This window comes from Ceratotherium simum, chromosome 23 (assembly GCF_057802395.1).
Source record: "Ceratotherium simum simum isolate JZ-2026a chromosome 23, ASM5780239v1, whole genome shotgun sequence".
Lineage (NCBI taxonomy): Eukaryota > Metazoa > Chordata > Mammalia > Perissodactyla > Rhinocerotidae > Ceratotherium > Ceratotherium simum.
This window is the reverse complement of record NC_141922.1, coordinates 4,291,988-4,312,032: the sequence shown is the minus strand read 5'-3', so window position 1 is coordinate 4,312,032 and position 20,045 is coordinate 4,291,988. Positions and strand designations below refer to the sequence as shown.

The 20,045-nt window shown below is 42.0% G+C and overlaps 1 protein-coding gene across 5 annotated transcripts in view; it reads right to left on the bottom strand.

Moving 5' to 3' along the window:
• TRAPPC9 (trafficking protein particle complex subunit 9) overlaps positions 1-20,045 on the bottom strand; it is a 645,618-nt gene that overhangs the window by 524,835 nt on the left and 100,738 nt on the right. For all 5 annotated transcript variants that reach the window (XM_087447411.1, XM_014788024.2, XM_087447413.1 and 2 more), the window contains one exon: positions 681-807. In XM_087447411.1, coding sequence (XP_087303537.1) covers positions 681-807 — 127 coding nt within the window. The remainder of the gene's footprint in view (positions 1-680; positions 808-20,045) is intronic.

Here is a 20,045-nt window from a genome sequence, read left to right as displayed (position 1 = left end):
GAGACAGTCACATAAAAAGGTAATTCCACACAGTGGCAAATACTGTGAGAGAGGTGGGCAGTGGGAGCTACGGAAACCCAGGGGATTCTTCTAACCAAGGGCGGGGTGGTGACAGCAGGAGGAAGTCTCAGGAAAGGCTGCCTAAAAAGTGGGCGTGGACTGAGTCTAAAAGAACAAGCATGCAACTGACAGAATAAAGCCAGGGAGAGGCGAGATGAACTCCAGGGAGAGGGCAGAGCACGAGCAAAGGCACAGAAGTGGGAAGGCGCCTGGTCTGTCCGAGGAGCTACACCCATTCCTGGGTTTCAGGGGTTCCCAGTCTAAGAAAACAGGGAATTCCTGGAAGCTTCTGAGTAGAAGAGTGACAAGGTCAGGTTTGTCTCAGTCACAGCAGAATGGTCACGATGCGGGCTCTGGAAGCAGGCTGACGTGAGCTTGTATCTGGCTCTGCCATTTGACAGGCACGTGACTATGGTGGTTATGTAAGGCACTGGCCTTGACTCTCGTCTAGAAAATACTTATACCTCATAGGGCTGCTGCTGAGACTTAATGAGGCAATGGACCACATACACCGCCAACAAAAAATGCAAACTCTTCTAAAGATCCACGTTCACGATCACACCAAAGGAAAACGTTCTAGAGCACAGTGCACCTTCCACGTTCCGGAGTGCTTGTCCTACCTGACAATGGGCAGTTTGGTGAAGGGCACCGGAGGCAGCGTGAGGCCATCTGGGAGAGTGATGAGTTCCATCGTCCCAGGACATTTGGATGTATAGTTCTCCAGGCTTTGAGTCACATCTTTCTTTTCTGAAGAGAAAATAAAAACAAAATAAAAGTTAATCAAACAACAGTAAAAGTGGGAGGCCTTTGGGTTTTATTTTTGTCTGGTGTTTTTTGAGCAAAAATAAAATTCTTTACCCAATCCCTGTCAGTCCAGGAGTCCAACAAAGAAGCAGTGACCACAAGAAACAAAAAGTAGAAGCCTTATTCAATTTATTTAAATAATCACTAGCAGCTGCTCCATTTAAAGACCTATGGATAAAAAGGAAATTAAGTTACTATCTTCTAGATTTCATTTTCCAAGAGAATAAATCCTTACCAAATTCCAAGAAAGTCAGTAGGCAGGCAGGACTGGAGAATCAGTTTATTTTATTACTTAAATATTTTTCCAGCAATTACTAGGTACCAAGCCAAATGCCAGGTCCTGTCCCCAAGGACTTTATAGTCCATCTGTGTAACAGATATTTAAGTGAATAATCACAAGTCAACATTTTTGATATAAAAATAGAGCCCTGTGAGATAAGACCATTTTTCTCACCACATCCCCATCCCTTTCACTAGGAGGGAAGAAAAGAGGACACAGGTAATAATAAATAACGTTTGGTCGTTGTCCAGGACGTGCTCTCGACACGTTCTCACAGCTTCCGTAACACTCCAGAGCTCGAGAGACTTTCCTGCTCTGAAACTCCTACTAACTCAGGAAAGCAGCCATTATTGTGCCCATTTTGCAAATGAAAAAACTAAGACCAAGTGAAGTTAAACGGCTTGTCAAACACGGTGTGTTTGGCCCTAAGCCTGTGGTCTTCTCCCGATCCTGTTTAGAAGAATTAGGAAAGTTAGGAATCGGGATGGGTGTGGGAAAGGGAGGCCCCCCTGGCCTCTACTTTCTCTGTCACTGCCGACAGGAGAGAGGGAGGACTTGGGGAGAAGAGTAACGGAGGGACACAACCACGGGGGGGCCCTAGGGCAATGGAGTTAGACCAGGTCCCCATAAATGGACACTTTGCCAGGTCTCGCCCTGTCTCTGTGACCACCTTAGGGGAAGCCGTTCAACCTTTCTGAGCCTTGTCTTCCTATCTAAGGAACTGCTAAGGTGAAATGAGATTACACACTAGAGAACGGTGACTGGTAGAGATGAGCACCGAGAACAGTGGAACGATTGATAACTGTCCTCATTACCACGCAGTGGCACTGACGGGTAAGGGAGCAAGTCCAGAGAGAACGGGTAAATGGCTGCAAAGTGAGGCCAAGGGCTCCACTGAGGCTGGGGAGCACACATAACAAGCGTCCAGGCAAGGACTTCACAGATCCCAGGCACGTATATACAGGGGCAAACTGCTGACACAGGAATTTCCAGTGTCTAAGCACCATTCTCTAGAGAGCAGGAGGGCAGAAAAGCAACCAGAATTAATTTTGAATACAACACAGTAATGTTAATCTGCAACATGAACAAAATTCTTTAAATAATCAAATCATCTTCAATTTATAGATGATAAATCTCCCAAAGTGCTCCAGCTGATAGCATGCAAATGACCTAATTTGCCTAGTGTTAGGTAGAGTGCTCACGGTTTAGGTATCTTACTAAGCTGAATTATGCTCTCTCAGTAAACCCTGCTAAAATGAAGAAGGAAATGAATCTATTTGTGATGCCTAATGTCACTTGCAAAGTTACCCAAGAAGGAAAAGTACCTGTGGCATATTACTCGGCTTAGCTGTGAATGGCTTTTCTGTAGAGACAATAGTGTACATAGTGAGTACTATAATGTACATGAATAACGTACATGAGTGAGGCCCAATGGCTGTGGGCTTCACTGCAGGGCGCTCCTGCTGTGCTGGTTCATTAGGGACCCTACTGTGTTTCTGCTTGGGGCCTTTTCTTTTGGTCTGGTAGTTTTTCCATGGAAGAATTGCCTATGTGGGGTATAACCCTGGCTGTGGGCATTCTCGGAGCTCTGTGGAAGCCAAGTGAAGGGATGAACATCTCAGTATTCTCTTATTCCCTTTGATTTGGGTGGGGCCCTCCTCTCTAGCTGTGCCTGGTGACTCCAGATACACTTTCTTTTCACTCTCCATCGGGTGAAATACTAATCTTCTGCTGGGGTGGAAGAGGGACAGCCACCTGCTTCGGGAGCAGAGGAGGAGATCTGGGGATATAATCAATTCATGAGACGACTCAGCAAATTCTCCTACTTCTATTGCTCTCCATCACACTCCCTTCCAGAGTGCCTACTGCCTTCCGGGGCTTCTGCAGGACACAGGAACTCGGAAAGCCTCTCAGCTTTCCCACCTCCTGACAACTTCAGTGTCATTTTAGTGGGGTCTCCAGAGTTAAATGTTTGTCAATTGTCAGTGTGATCCGTCCATTAGAAAGTTCCCATCGACCTTTCTCCCAATGGATTTGAGCATCTGCTATACATTGTTGCCTGGATCTATTATTTTATCAAGGATTACAAAATGGTAATTTTGTAATTCTCTAATTTCTCTGTACTTATAACCTAGAATTTGTCTATAAGGAAGGATTTATTCCTCATGAGCTATTTGGCTATCTGAAACACAGGTGATACAGAAAGGAGGGTTAACAAATGGTTGAGTCTTTCCCTTTCCTTACTGGAGTAGAGAACTGGTACCCCAGCCACCTCCAACAACGACCAGTGAGTCGGATATTATTTAGTGTCATTATGAACTGGTGCATTGTATATATTTGGTGTTTCAATCAGTTGCCATCACATTCTTTTTTTATGTTCAAATTGTCCCATCTTTGGCCAGTGGGAGTCCCTTCAGGTTGGTTCCTGTGTCCTTTAGATAAGACCCCATTATTCATCAACAGCTTGTTATCTTTGTGGCTCATTTCCAGCCCCAGTCTAGAATCAAACCATTTCTCCAAGGAGTCCTGGATCCTTTAGTGAGAAACAGTGTTTAGAGATCAGAATCTGGAGGCTAGGGGTTCTTATTGCTACTGGATTTTCATTGTCTCTCTAGGCCTTGACAAAAGACAGGTCAACTTACAAAGTTTTTTAAGTGGTGAGACTGTTAAGAGACCTTTACTTTACATTTTTTTTAAGGTTTGACAGCTAAAAATAAACATTGCTGGATTACAAGATCCTTAAAGGAAGAAAGTCTTGTCTTTTTTGTTTTTCCCTCTAATTTGTCAAGAATGCTTAGAACACAGAAGATATTAAGGAATTATGTGTTGTTTGGTTGACCTCATTTATTCAAAGAGGTAGGACAGAATCACTCTTTGTTCAAGAACAAGAAAATAATAATAAAATAAAACACACATTCTCTGTCCACACAATGCAGAATAACAGCCACTGATTCACCAACAGAAGCATCCAGTACAGTTTGACTAAATCCTCTTCTTCCCTTCATTTACCTTCAAGCATGGGAACTGTAGAGTAACTCTGGGTACATCTGTCAATACTAAGAACTGTGACCCTCGCTGAGATCATTCTTTCTCCAGGTAGCCCTGGGCTGGGAAAGCATAATTTCACAAATTTTTCTACTTCAACAAACAACAGCTGAAATAATCTTTTGAGGCATTCCACCACTCATTACTACTTATGTCACTTTTTTACCAAGTTATTGTTTTCCTCTCTGTTTTTTTAACCTTCCCTGAATTTACTCCTTCTTGAGCTCATCCGTTCAACTTTCAGCAAACAACTCCTATGTGCCCATAGTGTTGAGCATCAGTCACACAGAAGCACTGCAGGCTCTACTTTTGGGGTGTCCCAAGTTGAAAGAGAACACAATGTCAAATATAATTCCTTATAAGTGACTTTACAAAGGCAGGATCAAAGTCTGGGAGAAGAGCGCATGGGACAACTAATTTTGCCAAAGAAGGCTTCATAGAAGAGGCAACATTTGGTCTTTGTCAAGGATCATGAGACTCTGGAAGCAAAAACCATGAGTATAATATTTGGAGGTTTTGCTATGTTATAAGGAAAGAATGACAAGAGCATAGAATGAATAATTACATATCATTACAAGCTGTATATACACAACAAAACTGGACAGAGAATTTGCCTAAGGTACATGCAAGAGGAAACTGGCTAAGGTTGATAACGTCTGTGGACATCAAAAGGGTTGACTGGTGCAGGCAGCACAGGGGCTCCGGATGGAAAATTTGTTATTAGTGCTGTCAAGTCGATTCCAACTCTAGGGACCCTGTGGACACCAGAGTGGAACCCTGCCCAGTCTTTTTTGCGCCACCCTCTCATCTTCTGGCACTATATCAGACACTGCTCCACTGCTATTCACAGGGTTTTCATGGCTAATTTTTTTTGGAAGTGGGTGGCCAGGTCCTTCTTCCTAGTCTGTCTAGTCTGGAAACTCCTCTGAAACCCGTCCACCATGGGTGACCCTGCTGGTATTTGAAATCCCGGTGGCGCAGCTTTCAGCATCCCAGCAACAAGCAGCCACCACAGTACGACAACGGACAGACGGGTGGTGTGGTTCCCTGACAGGGAAACCAACTTGCGGTAGAGAGAGCCCCGGATCTTAACCACTAGATCACCAGGGCCGGCTGGCTGGATGGAAAACAGCAGAGGTGAAAATGCTGCTGGCTGCAGTGCGGGGATGAGACTAGCTTTGCAGTACATTAATTGTCAAATAGTTTATACACATCTTGAATGTGCGTCCTTCTATGGAAAACAGGATACCTCAGAGACATGTGATATTTGCCGCAGAAGTTTCACTACTGACAATAGAGGATGAATACAAGTTTGCTAGGCAGAAAAGGAAGGCTTCCTGTCCAGAGAAAGAAATGTAGAAATGCTCAGAGATGAAAAAGAACAGAGTAAGCTCAGGATCTATATAGACAAAGTTTGCACTTCTATTATATCTTCAATGGACACTAGCCCTGTTTTAAGCACAAAGTTAGCAAGACTAAAATACCTGCAATCATTACCCACAGCTACATTTTACTGAGACTTACTTTGTGCCAAAGATTGTAGTAGGTTCTTCAGACTATAAAATCTCTAAGGCAAGAGATCCTGGTATATACCAGAACTTCAATGTTTTTTGATCCAAAATAGGTAGGTAATACCCGCCCACAAAATCCCTGCCAAAAGGAGGTTAAAATGGCATTATTATTTCTCTTTTAAAGGTGATAAAAATGAACTCAGGGACAATCTGGGAAATCTGATTGTGAATTGGTGTTAAATACTGCCAAAAATGATTATTAATTTTTAGGTATAATATTTACATTGTGGTTATATAAGAAAATGTCCATTTTTTAGCAATGCATACTAAAGAATGAAGGTATGGAATGAAATGATGTCTCCAGGATTTTCTTTAAAATAATTCAGCAAATAGAAAAAGCAAGATAGGAAGTAAATATATAAAAATCTTGATAACCTTTGAATCTGGGTGACTGATTTATGGGGATTTATTTTATTATTCTTTGTACCTTTATGTTTGAAATTGTTTCATAGCAAAAATATTTAATGACCTTAGGGAAGTGAAATGATGTGCTCAAGTTCATACAAGAAGAGAGTTGGGATTCAGATCCAAGTTGACTGACTCTTCCCATCCCAAAGATCAGGCCTGACCACAAATACCTAGTGTCACCAAAACACAGATAAAAGAGCTCAAGGCCATGTGGCTGCTAACCTCTGTTCTACAAGCCAAACTAGAATGCAGCTTGTGATAAAACTGAACATTCCCATAAGCATATGATTTGGTCAGTGGGAAGTGAAGACTCCTTAATTAATTTCACTACAAATCATTGCCTTAGTTGGCTCTGGCTGCCATAACAAAATACCATAGACCGGGCAGCTTAAACAATAAACATTTATTTCTCACAGTTCTGGAGGCTGGGAAGTCTAAGATCAAGGTGCCAGTAGATTCAGTTCCTGGTGAGGTCCACTTCCTGGTTTGCAGACGGCCACTTTCTCACTATGTCCTCAGTGGCCTTTCCTCCACGTATACGCACAGAAAAAGAGCTCTTGTGTCTCTTCTTCTTATAGGGCACTAATCTCATCATGAGGGTCTTACCCTCATGACCTAATCTATACCCAAGTACCTCCCAAAGGCCCCATTTCCAAATACAATCACATTGGGGGTTAGGGTTTAACATATGAATTTGGAGGGGGACACAAACATTCAGCCCATTACGTCAATATATCTTGTTCAATTTTGATCAAAATATCCAACAATTATTTCGTCAAACTAGAGCACCTAATGCCCTTGAGAATTATTTTTTCCATCCCAGAAATTAAAGATTCATGCAGACAGACAGAACATTTTTAACGAAAGCCTAGTTGCCACCTAACTATAAATCGTTCCTTATAGAAGCAGAAAATATGATCACCAAAACTTTTGATCATAAAAAATTCATAGGCTGGGGCTGGCTCGGTGGCATAGTGGTTAAGTTCACACGCTCCACTTTGGCGGCCCAGGGTTAGCAGGTTCGGATCCCAGGTGCAGACCTACACACCTCTCATCAAGCGATGCTGTGGCAGGTGTCCCACATATAAAGTGGAGGAAGATGGGCACGGATGTTAGCCCAGGGCTAATCTTCCTCACCAAAGAAAAAAAAATTCACAGGCCATTTGCCATTTCAAGAGCTGACAATGGCATGAAAACCAGCACATCATGATTTCACAGTTTGTCTAGTCTTGTTTCTTCTAAGTAACAATCTGAGACAACCACGTTAGCACTAAGTCAGTTACAGTATTCTAAACAGGTAGACAATAGAAAGAGGAAAAAGAAGTACATCTTCTCTTCCAAATCTAAAAGGAAAAAACCTACGGAAGAAGGAAAAAGATGAATACAGAGGAAAAAGTACAAGTGTGGCCTGATGCAATCTGAAATTATACTTTCAGAATTGATTCTGACACTTTCACTTACGGAAATAAAAACCACAGGTAGTATTTGAATTGCTTTCATAAGAATAATATTATTGATCTTGCAACATTACAATGCTGAGCTCTCTTAGGGGGTTTCCAACAGGGAGGACCCCTTTTGTCCGTTTGGTTCCTAAATTAATTTGAAAATAAAACAAAGAGAAAAGACAGAGCCTAAAATATCATCTTTATTACCATGTACAGACCATGTTGAAGGACATGACGTGGTCTCTTAGAAATTGCAACTGCTTGCTGACACCAAGAACTGGGCAGACAGACCTTCCTAATCCAGACACAGGCTGTGCTAAACTGGGCAGGCCCCTACCATCCACCCAGAGGAGGCCACAACCCAACTTCCTGCACAGAGCACAGAGGAGCACTCAGGCTCTCTGTGGCCACGGAGCAGAGCAAGCTAAGCTAACCGATAACACTGGTTATTGGGACCAAACTTAGCAATCAGCTAAGTCACCCTACCTCGTCAGAGATGGAGCGAAGAGGCCTGCAGCTACCCTAACTGAATCTCGTTCACGGGAAAGACATCAGGGTTTGTGAAGAGTATTATGCTCCACTAACAAATAAGGCAACCGTTATTGTTATGCCATTTTACCAAGACATAGGTGAGGTCCAGGGAGATGAAGTGATTAGCTCCAAGTCACAAAACTAGTCATCTGTGAAACTGGGGCTCAAGGTCAGACTCTCAATCCTGAATCCATGACCTCTCTGCACTACACCTGTGCAACCAGTAGCATCTTGCTGCCGTGAAAAGATTAATTTCCATTACAAATATCGCCATGGCAATATTTCTTTTACTTCCGGAGTAGCTCACAGAAGAATCACACTCCCACCAAGAACTAAAAGAGCCAACTAAAATATTTAAAAAGAGGAGGGGGCACTGGAGAGTTGTCGAGGCAGCAACGATTTGAGAGTCCAGAGAGAAGGGAAGCTCTTTATCTGAGCCCTACTTCCTGCATGCCACTTTATCCCTGGGAGTGTGTGCAGATTCTTGGCAGGAGAGGATCACTGCCAAGAGGCTGAGAAGCCAGCAGAGCTCGAGGCATCCTCATGGGGCTGGGAGAACAACGACCGATGAGTCACTAAATCAGCCCACCTTGAGGAGCCAGGTCCCAGGAGGAGCAAGGTGCAGCAAGAGCAGCACGAGTTCCCCTAGGCTTTTTCCCGTCGGCTCTGCAGGACAGGAGGCTTCCAACTCCATCCGACAGTGGCTCAAAGGAGAGTAGCAGTTCAACTCAAAAAAGTGACACTAGACCGCCTTTCCACACTAACTACGGAACAGCTGTCTGACTTATAAAAGGGGCTTTTGAAAAACCCATCAGAGAGCTGAAGATGCAAAGAACCGTAAATGAACTAAATTGCAGAAAGCAGCAAGTCCCTTCTAGGAGAGGAGAGACCCACAGCTGCTTTCATCCCTGGCAGAACAGCAGGAGGAAACAGATTCAGGCAAAGGGGAAGCAGAGGAGAACAGAGTAGGACTTTCCAGAACTTTTCACAAGTGTACACGGCTGGGTGCACGGGATTCAACCCAGAGGAGCCCACTCCTCAAGCAAGTCTACACACTCTCACCCTTCCCATGGGCCTTCACAGAGGGCATGTGCACTGCAGGCTGGGGGCAGAGAAGAGGACCCCTTCCCCAGGCACTCAGGCCCTCTCTCAGATGCCAGGCAGCTGCCCACAGACATCTGGGCAGGGCACAAGAGCTGAGAGGTGCTCTGAAGAGCAACCGAGCCTTCTCCAAGTACAAAGCAGAGGCCCGCTGAGTCTGGGGCACAGCAGGAGGATGAGAGGGACCTCTTCCTCCAAGGCCATGGCCATCAAAGGCCAGGAGCAGAACAGAGGAGCCGAAAGAAATCCCTCCAAGGCACTAGGGGCCTTCAATGAGTGCAAGGCAGTGGCCTACAGAAGGCTAGGGCAGGGCGGAGAGAGAGCTCCCAAAACGCAGCAAGTCAGAGGTGGGGCTAGAGACCAAAGAGAACTCCCCTAAACCCACCAACCCAGTGACCTGGCTTAAAGAGGAGAGAAATGGCCATGTGGGAAAGCTGGCAGCAGCTGTAAGCCACAGAGACAGCACTCCAGAGTCTCTCCTGCACTCACACTCCAAGCCCTGTAGAGGTCAAATCCTGAACCACCCTCCAAACACCAGAAGCTAATGTGAGCCACAACAAAGCCTACACCCAGCTCAACCACAGAGTAGACTGGCAAAGCCCCAAGGCTGGCCCGATGGAAGAGGCAGCATGCCTTTTTCTGAGGGGACATATTGTTTACTTCACCCTCCACTGTTCTTTTATACACCAAGTACCCAAAGGGGAAGCAGTATAATATTATCTGAAGGTGGACTATGTTAAAGGTGCATTTTGTAATCTCTAGAGCAAGTACATAAAAAAGTAGAGATTTGGCTTTAAAAGGCAATAGAGAAGACAAAACAGAACACAGAAAATATTTTATTCTCCCAAATAAAGGCAGAAAAGGAAACAAAGACGAATGAAACATAGAGAAGACAAACAGAAAACAAATATCAAGATGGTAGACTTAGACCCATCCATACAGGACCGGATAAAAACACAAGACCCAGCTACATTCACTTTATACTCTTAGGGAACATTCTTTAAATATGAAGACACAGAAAGAAAATAAAAGGACGGGAAAAAATGATATATCACACCAACAGAAGAAATAAACATAACAAATCTAGTGTGGCAATATTAATATCAGACAAAGGAGATTCCAGTGCAAGCAAAGGCATAAATAGGCACATTTCACAATGGAAAAAAGACCCAATTCATCAAGAAGATACAACAATACTAAATGTGTATGTACTCAATAACAGAGGTTCAAAACACATAAAGCAAAACTTGATGGAACTAAAGGAATAAAAAGATTCACAACTTTTCTATAGTTGAAGGCTTTAACATCCCTCTGTTAAAATAACTAAAAGAAGTACACAATCAATAAGGATATACAGTCATGCATCACTTAACCACATGGATACATTCTGAGAAATGCATCCTTAGGTGGTTTTGTCGTTGTGCGAACATCATAGAGTGTACTTACACAAACTTAGATGGTATAGCCTACCACATACCTAGGCTATAATGTACTAATTTTATGGGACCACCATCATATATGTGTCCCATCATTGACCGAAACGTCGTTAAATGGTGTGTGACTGTGGAAAATTTGAACACATCATCAAAGAATTTCTCCTAATTGACATTTATAAAACACTACACCATCAACTGCAGAATACAAATTCTTTTCAAGTGCCCATAGACAATTCATCGGGATAGACCATACGCTGGGCCATAAAACAAATCTCAATAAATCTAAATACACTGAAATCACACAGAGTATGTTCTCTGACCATACAGTATTAAAAAAAAATCAATGACAATATCATATCTACAAAAGTTTCAAACACTCAAAAATTAAGCAACACACACATAGGTCCAAAAAAACCAAAGGGAAATTTGAAAAATATTTCTAAATGAATGGTAATAAAAACACAACATATCAAGATTTCTGAGATGCTCCTGAAGCAGTGCTTACTGGGAAATTTATAGCTTTAAATGCTGATGTTAGATAAGAAGAAAGGTCTGGAATAAATTATCTAAGTCTCCACTGTAAAAGGTAGAAAAAAACATAAAATTAAACCCAAATTAAGTAGAAAGGAAATAATCAATGACATAGAAAATAGAAAACAATTTTAAAAATCATCAAAGTCAAAAGTTGATTCTTCGAAAAATTAATAAACTTGATAAACCCCTAGCAAGGCTAATCAAGGAAAAAAAGAAGAAAAACATAAATCACCTATGTCAGGAATAAAAAGGGGGCATATCCTATACTCATTAAAAGGATAATAAGGAAATATTATAAACAACCAAATGCCAATAAATTTGACAACTGAGATGAGAGAGACAAATTCTTCAAGGAAAAAAAAAATGACAGAAGAAAAAAAATTGACTATCTTAATAGCCACATAATTATTAAAGAAATTGAATCTATAATCCAAAACTATCCCACAAGAAACTCCTATCCCAGGTGGCTGCACTGGCAAATTCTGTCAAACGTTTAAGGAAGAAATAATACCAATCTTGCACAAACTCTTTCAGAACTCTTTCAAAAAAACAGAGAAGGGGGACCGGCCCAGTGGCATAGTGGTTAAGTTCACATGCTCCGCTTCGGCAGCCCAGGGTTCACGGGTTCCGATTCTGGGTGCAGATCTACACAGCACTTATCAAGCCATGTTGTGGCAGGAGTCCCACATAAAATAGAGGAAGATGGGCACAGATGTTAGCCCAGGGCCAACCTTCCTCAGCAAAAAGAGGAGGATTGGCAGCAGATGTTAACTCAGGGCTAGTCTTCCTCACCAAAAAAAAAAAACACAGAGAAGGAAATACTTTCCAACTTGTGTTATGAAGCAAGCATCACTCTGATACCAACCCCTGACCAATAATTAAAAGAAAATAGGGCCGGCCCCGTGGCTTAGCGGTTAGGTGCGCATGCTCCGCTGCTGGCGGCCCGGGTTCGGATCCCAGGCGCGCACCGACGCACTGCTTCTCCGGCCATGCTGAGGCCGCGTCCCACAAACAGCAACTAGAAGGATGTGTAGCTATGACATACAACTATCTACTGGGGCTTTGGGGGAAAAAATAAAGAAATTAAAAAAAAAATTTTTAAAAAAAAAAAAAAAGAAAAGAAAATTACAAACCAAAAGCAGCATGGAATTTTCAGCAGTGTCATGGAACTAAAGAGACAAACATGGGAGTTTGGGACCCACTGAGGAGGAGGGACTCCAGCAAACATTACAGGTTCTCAGTTGCCACCCCAGAGGGCCATACAGTGAGAGTGGGGGTAAACCCACGCCTAACAAAACTCCAATGAGCCTCAAGCCAGTTTGATGCCTGATTAGACTGACAAAATCTACCCTCTGCTACCTGCTGGAAGAGAAGACAAATCCTCTTTGAAAGAAGGTAACATCATCAAGAGCTTCGGCAGTTTTCCGTATAATAACCAACATTTAATTTTAAAATAATCAGGCACACTAATAGCACCAATAAAAAAAACAGATAATAGAAACAGGCCCAGAGGTGACCCAGATAGTGTTGTCATCAAACACAAACTTTAAAATAACTAATTAATATGGCTTTTTAAAAAGATAACGAGATGGAGAATTTCACTAGAGAACTGATATTTATAAAAAAGAATCAAATAGGAATTCTAGGTATAATATACAGGCTGCCTGTCTCCTTCATAAGCAGCAGTGGTCAAGAAGCGCTTCACCTCCCACGATCAGGTGACCCACTGTGCCCATTCCCCACTCCCAATGCTCTGACAATCACAGCAAACAATTCCTGACATGCTAACGTCTAAACAACTTATTCTCTCCATTCAGTCAGACAAACATCATCAATCACGATTTTAAAATGTGCATTACTTATTTTCTCTTTTGGTCATTAAAAAAAAAATAATAAGACAATGAGACAAAAGACAACCACAACCTCGTGCACTGCTCGTGGGAATGTAAAATAGTGCAGCCACTGTGGACAATGATATGGTGGTTTCTCAAAAAGTTAAGCATAGAGTTACCATATGATCCAGCATTTCCACTTCTCAGTATATACCCAAAAGAATTGAAAACAGGGACTCAAATGGATACTTGTACACCATGTTCATAGCAGCATTATTCACAATAGCCAAAAGCTAGAAGGAACCCAAGTGTCCATCAACGAATGAATTAAAAAATGTAGTATACACATAAAATGGTACAGTCATGCACTGCATAACAATGTTGTGGTCAATGACAGACTGCATATACAATGGTGGTCCCATAAGATTAGCACCATACAGCCTAGATGTGTAGTAGGCTATACCAACTAGGCTTGTGTAAGTGCACTCTATGATGTTCATACAATGACGGAATCGCCTAACAACACATTTCTCAGAATGTATCCTCATCATTAAGCGACACATGACTGCATATTCTTCAGCCTTAAAAAAGGAAGGAAATTCTGATACATGCTACAACATGGATGAACTTAAGGACATTATGCTAAGTGAAATAAGCCAGTTACAAAAAGACAAATACTGTATGATTCCACTAACATGAGGTACCTACAGCAGTCAAATTCATAGAGACTGAAAGTGCAGCAGAGGTTACTAGAGGCTGGGGAGTGGAGGGAATGGGAGTTTTTGATTAATGGGTACAGAGCTTCTGTTTGAGATGATGAAAAAGTTCTAGAAATGGATAGTGGTGATAATTGCACAACATTGTGAACGTACACGATGCCACTGAATTGTGTACTTAAAAATAGTTAAAATGGTAAATTTTATGTATATCTTACCACAACTTAAAAAAAAGCTATGAAAAAATAATAATAGGGGCCAGCTCCATGGCGTAGTGGTTAAGTTCAGCGCACTGTGCTTCGGCAGCCCAGCTTCATGGGTTTGGATCCTGGGCAAGGACCTACACCACTCGTCAGCCATGCTGTGGCAGCAACTCACATACAAAATAGAGGAAGACTGGCACAGATGTTAGTTCAGGGCTAAGCTTCCTCAAGTAAAAAAAGAGGAAGACTGGCAACAGATGTTAGCTCAGGGCCAATCTTCCCCAGCAAAAAAATTAATAATAGTATATGTCAGGCATGGTATAAGGTCCTGGAGATAGAAAGATATGTAGACATGATCAAGGATACCACAATCTAATTAATCTACTTATTATTTACGAGTTAGAGTAAAAAGGATTTGATGTTCAAATGTACACAGGAGCTGAAGAGGAAGCAAGAGACAAGATAGGCATCAAGAAAAAGAGCTTTGGATACTGGGTGGAAGACAGTCATTGACCAAGACAGAAACAGGATAAGAGAAAGGTTAGGGGTGATTGATCTGAAGACAGTGGTTTAGACACGTTGAGTTTGAAGTATGTAGGGACCACCCAGAAGGACAAAGAGACCCAAAAAACTGTTGGATGGGATTAGGAAAGTGGATTGAGAACAAGGTAGAATCCTGAGTGCCACGAAAATCAGCAAAGATAACATTTCCTAGATCAGTGTGAAGGTGACAAAAGAATAGAGGGGCCGAGGACAACATTCTGGGAAACACAGAGGTAAAGGGCAGTGAGAACAGAAAGAACTAGTAAATGAGTCTGAAAAGAAACAATCCCAGAAGTTTGGGATGAGACTCAAGAAGCCAAAAGATAAGTTTTTCTGGAAAGAAGAGAAATGGGGATGATGTGAGAGAAAGGCCAATCAGGATGCAGACAAAAACCCATCGCCACACCTGGGAGTTAAGTGGTATTTGTCATCTACAAAAGAAACTAGCAGGGGCAGGAACCTAACAGCAACAACTGAGGAACTGGCTGGGCACTGAGAAAGGGCTGGCTGTCTCCTGAGTAGTGGGTAACGTTTAAAGTGCATCCAGGCAGCAGCCTAAAAGCCAGGCACTCCCTCAGGGGCTTTCACCTGCATTGTCTCACTTAGTATTGACATCCACCCAGTGAGTAAAACATCATCATTAGCCCTGTGTAGGGATGAAGAACACTGAGGATCCACGATGAGGTATCTCTTTTCTACGGTCACTTTGCTGGTAAACAAGGCTGAGATTTTAAGCGAAGCCTTCTCAAACCTAGTGCTCTTTCCCCCCTACAGAGTGACTTCCTTGAGCATTGTTGTGCCCATTTTACAGGCAGAGAATTTGAGGCTTGGAAAGATCACATGCATTTACCTGGGGTCATTCAGGTAACAAGTGGGTAAATTATATTCATACTTAGAGCTATGAGCTCAAGCTTTTTGCTTTTTCCATTTTGTCATACTACACACCCAGATTGCCCCAATATGTGAAAATAGAGAAGAAAACACAAATATCTTGAAACATGATATCCAGCAAGTTAAGCATCTTACATAGCAAGAAAAATCAACTCAGCTTTTCTTGCTCTGCCTATGCATCCAGGCAGCATAATGGTCCAACTGCAAAGGCTGAAACAGTCACACATCACCACTACAAAATTAACCATCTGCCAAACCAGCAGATTTCGAATAAGCCCTGTCATGTAACAAGAAAACAAGCCTTTCCTTAACAGAATTACTGATTGACTAGATAAACTTGCAGTGAGCCACATTAACTGCCTCCCCTCAGCATTACTTTATATTTGTTTTTCACTTAATTTACGTAGTGAAACGTCGGAGGCCTTGATAAAGCAATCATTCAATAATACCAGGAGATTAAATAGTTTTCCTTGTTCTTTTCAAGTATATAAACATGTTCTACCAAAATGAAAGGCAATTATGTTATTAGCTTATTATAAAATCATCTATTTAAAGCACTACCTAGAAAAATTTTAAATATCTCTAGAGATCTTAATATAACTCCCAGAGGGGGAAATTATCTTAAGAATAAAGATGTAATAAATAATTAGAAAGAATCTGCACATCCAATTATGAGGTAATGGTTAGATAAGCTTTGGTACAGTAACATAATACAAATTTAAGCAATCATTAAAAATGACATTTATAAAGAGTCTGCAATCATATGGAAAATGTCTTATGTTACATGGAAAATCAGGATGCAAAATTATATTTACGAAATAAAGGCAGTTTTAAAAAATTAATCCAATTTTTAAAAAATAAATACACTAAAATGTTAACAGTGTTTGCCCGTTTAAGATTATGCACAATTTTTTCCATTCTGTTTATGCTTTCCAAGATTTCTAAAAGGAGCATACATTATTTGTACAATAAAATTATTTCAAAAATAATTAAAATTAAATTTTCAGAAAGTTTTATACAGAAAAATCATGCTTTGTTTATAAATGTTCCATATGAATAAAGAACATAGCATCCTAACATGTCTGTGGAGTGAGGAACTTTTGAGGTTCCCGCGTTTTGACACAGGTGGAAGTTTACCGTAAGGACGTGGACAGTCTTCCCCAGCCTCCCACAGCTGTTCTCAGCAGTTCTAGAAACAACAGCTACAGCAGCAACTAACATTTCAGGAGGATTCATTACATGCCAGGCATCGTGCCAAGCACTTTACATGGGTTCTCTCATTAAATCGTACCCAAAACCTTATATAAGAAGTGCCATTGTTATCCCTGTTTTACAGATGAGCAAATTGAAGCTTAGAAAGTTCTGACTCCTAGGTCAGTGTGCCTTCCACTTCTCCACCAGGCTCTCTTTTGTAATAAATTGCTATGCTCAGCCATCTCTCTTTCTTCTATAAGAAGAAATTATTAAAGAAGAAATTATTATCCTATTACATATTTCACTCAACTTTCCTTTAACAAATATTGAGGATCTGCCCTGTATAAGGAAGATCCTTACCTTAAAGCACTCAACTGGACTCCCATATCTTCAAGGACAACACAATTTCCTAAGTCCTCAGTCTCCTATGCCTGGTGGGGTCTCAATTAATACATACTAAGAAATAATTTGGGAAAGGCAATGCTAAATTAATTCAGGTCCACATTTACCAATTATCTCTTAGGTAAAAGCATCGTCCAAAATGATGAAAGATAAAAGGTGAGAGGGGCCGGCCTGGTGGCGCAGCGGTTAAGTGTGCGCACTCCGCTTAGGCAGCCCTAAGGTTCGCAGGTTCGGATCCTGGGCATGCACCGACACACCACTTGTCAAGCCATGCTGTGGTGGTGTCCCATATAAGGTAGAGGAAGATGGGTACAGATGTTAGCCCAGGACCAATCTCCCTCAGCAAAAAAGAGGAGGATTGGCATCAGAGATTAGCACAGGGCTAATCTTCCTCACACACAAAAAAAAAAAAAAGGTGAGTAAGACATGGTCCTGTCCCCAAGGAGTCCGTAATCTAGTGAAGGACCCAGACAGGGCAATCACTATCAGGACACAATGAAATGATGCTGACTTGAGAACTAAGTAAAGAGGAGGTGAAGAGGAAGGAATAACTACTTTCTTAATAATGTGGGGAACAGGGAAAGTACAAGGACAGAGCACGCTACAATAGCAACAGCTGAAAAAACAATATGATACGCTTCAAGAACAAAAGAGGAGTCCAAGATATATGAGAATAGATTATGTAGATGGAGAAAGGATGAAATAGGCTAAAAAGATGGTTGGAAGCAAATCATGAATGTCCTTGAGATGAAGTGGAGACTTCATTAGACAGAGGGAGGGTAGTCGCTGCAGGTTCTTAAGGAACAGAAGGATGTGATTTAGCTTGTATTTCAAGGAGATAACTCGGGCTTCAGTGTGAAGAATGGATAGGAAGGGGCACAGCCAGGAAAGAGTGATGATGTTAAGAGTCTACTGCACTAATCCAAGAAATAGGTGTGGAAGGTCTGACCCGGGGCCATGACAGTGGATGGGAGAGGAGGAATCCCATATGAAGAAAACTAAGCATTAGCACAGACATAGGACACATCCAGGCAATTAACGGGATCAAGGATAAGTAGGACAATTTGAGGATGACTCCAAAAGTTTTAAGCTGCCAAGAATAAGAAAATGGTGACACCTTCAAGGAAAAGATAATTAATTCAACTGAGGATAGAGTGACTTTAGGATCCTGTGACATTCGGGGGACACACCCAGGCTTCATTTGGAAATTAAAGCCCTGTAGTCAGGACTGGAAGTATAACTGTGTAAAATCATGAGCAAATTTTTGTTAAAGTCTATTTTGAACATACCAAAAGCTTAACTCATAAATCTCCACCACAAATCTTCACAGAATTTTTTAAATTTTGTCCTCATTGACCCACTTTGTAATTTCTGGGTTTTAACAACCTTGTTTTTCATAACTCAAATAATTTTTTTTTTTGTAAGGAAAATTAGCCCTGAGCTAACGTCTGTTGCCAATCCTCCTCTTTTTGCTGAGGAAGATTCGCCCTGGGCTAACATCCTGCCCATCTTCCTCTACTTTATATGGGACACTGCCCCAGCATGGCTCAATAAGCAGTGTGTAGGTCTGTGTCTAGGATCCGAACCTGTGAACCCCAGGCCGCCAAAGCAGAATACGCAAACTTAACCACTATGCCACCAAGCCAGCCCCCAAATAACTACTTTTGATGTAACACTAATTTAAAAATTTTTTTAAAACCAAAAGTTGCTTTTCCAGCTGCTCTGGTTTCTTCTCCAAAGGCAAGCATGTGAGTGAAATGAACGTCCTCTGCATCAGATCCCTGAGGTAATATCACTAAGCACTTAAAGTAAAAAAACCTTTTTGACTTTATATTCTACAAATATTTCTAATGTTTCCAGATGCAGTTGCAATCCCGTGAGAATTCCCAATCCTGGATTGCCTCTGGCTACCTCACTATCTGCTCTGCAGCAAATGAGAGTTGATGTGGAACAGAGAGACAGAAGAAGGCAATGCAAAAATGAGGGCCATAGGAAATATTTGGAAAACGCATAACTTCTTTCATTTCCTGCCCTCCCTCAGCCCCACAACACAGTAAAATCAGAGACTGAGTGTCCATCTCATCAAGATGGAGGCCCCAGGAGAGCACCTTCCCCAGGCCAAGTCCCAGTCTACTCTGACACTGATGAATGGCAAACTTCTAACGCATGTTCTTTGGGCTGAGCAGCAAAGAAATGAGCTGGTGATAAAATGAAGGAGAAGCTGAATAAATTAAATCCGACATTTTCTATCTCATCCAATCATGTCTTTCAAACAAATGACAACTGTATCTAAGATGATAGATAACCTCTGGTCCAGGGACAAACTGGAGGTGTGGTATCTGATGCCGGCTGCCGCAACCTTTGGTGGGTCCAGCTCCTTGTCGGTGTAGGGCAGTGAGATTCAACATTCAATGAGGGGGTTAGACAACTGGAGATAACCGAGGCCAGTGGATGAGAGCATCGAGTCCAGAGCCAGACGGCCAGGGTTCAAAACCCAGTTCCTACAAACACTATGTAGGAGACCTGAGGCATGTTAGCTAATGTCTTTATGCCTCAATTTCCTCACTGTAAAATAAGCCTAATAGTAGCTACCCTCATGGGGCAACTGCGAGGGTTACCGCAGTTCATACATGTAAGGGCATGGACTCCGGTGCCCAGCATATAGGAGGTGCATTCCAACTACTGTCACACACTCTCAGCGCCCAGAAACCCTTGTTAAGGCAAACCCTGGTCTCTGTTTCTCTGTATCTTGCAGGCGCTGCATTTGAGGAAAGATATAATAGGAAGACATTCTAAAAAGATAAATACTAGCTGGGCGAGTAAGAAAATTAATCAATCAAGCTTTAGAAGGCCGGGACTGTGACATATGAGCACAGACTGAGAAGAAGAGGACTCGTCGAGCTGGAAAGCAGAGCCTGAGATCTTAGACTGAGAATTAGGCCACCAGCAATTCGGGAACAAATCAGAGAGGAGAGCAAGTGGATCTGAGCCTCACATACCCGAATCTGAACCTCTCTCTGGCTCTGCCACACACAGGTGTGGGTGCGTG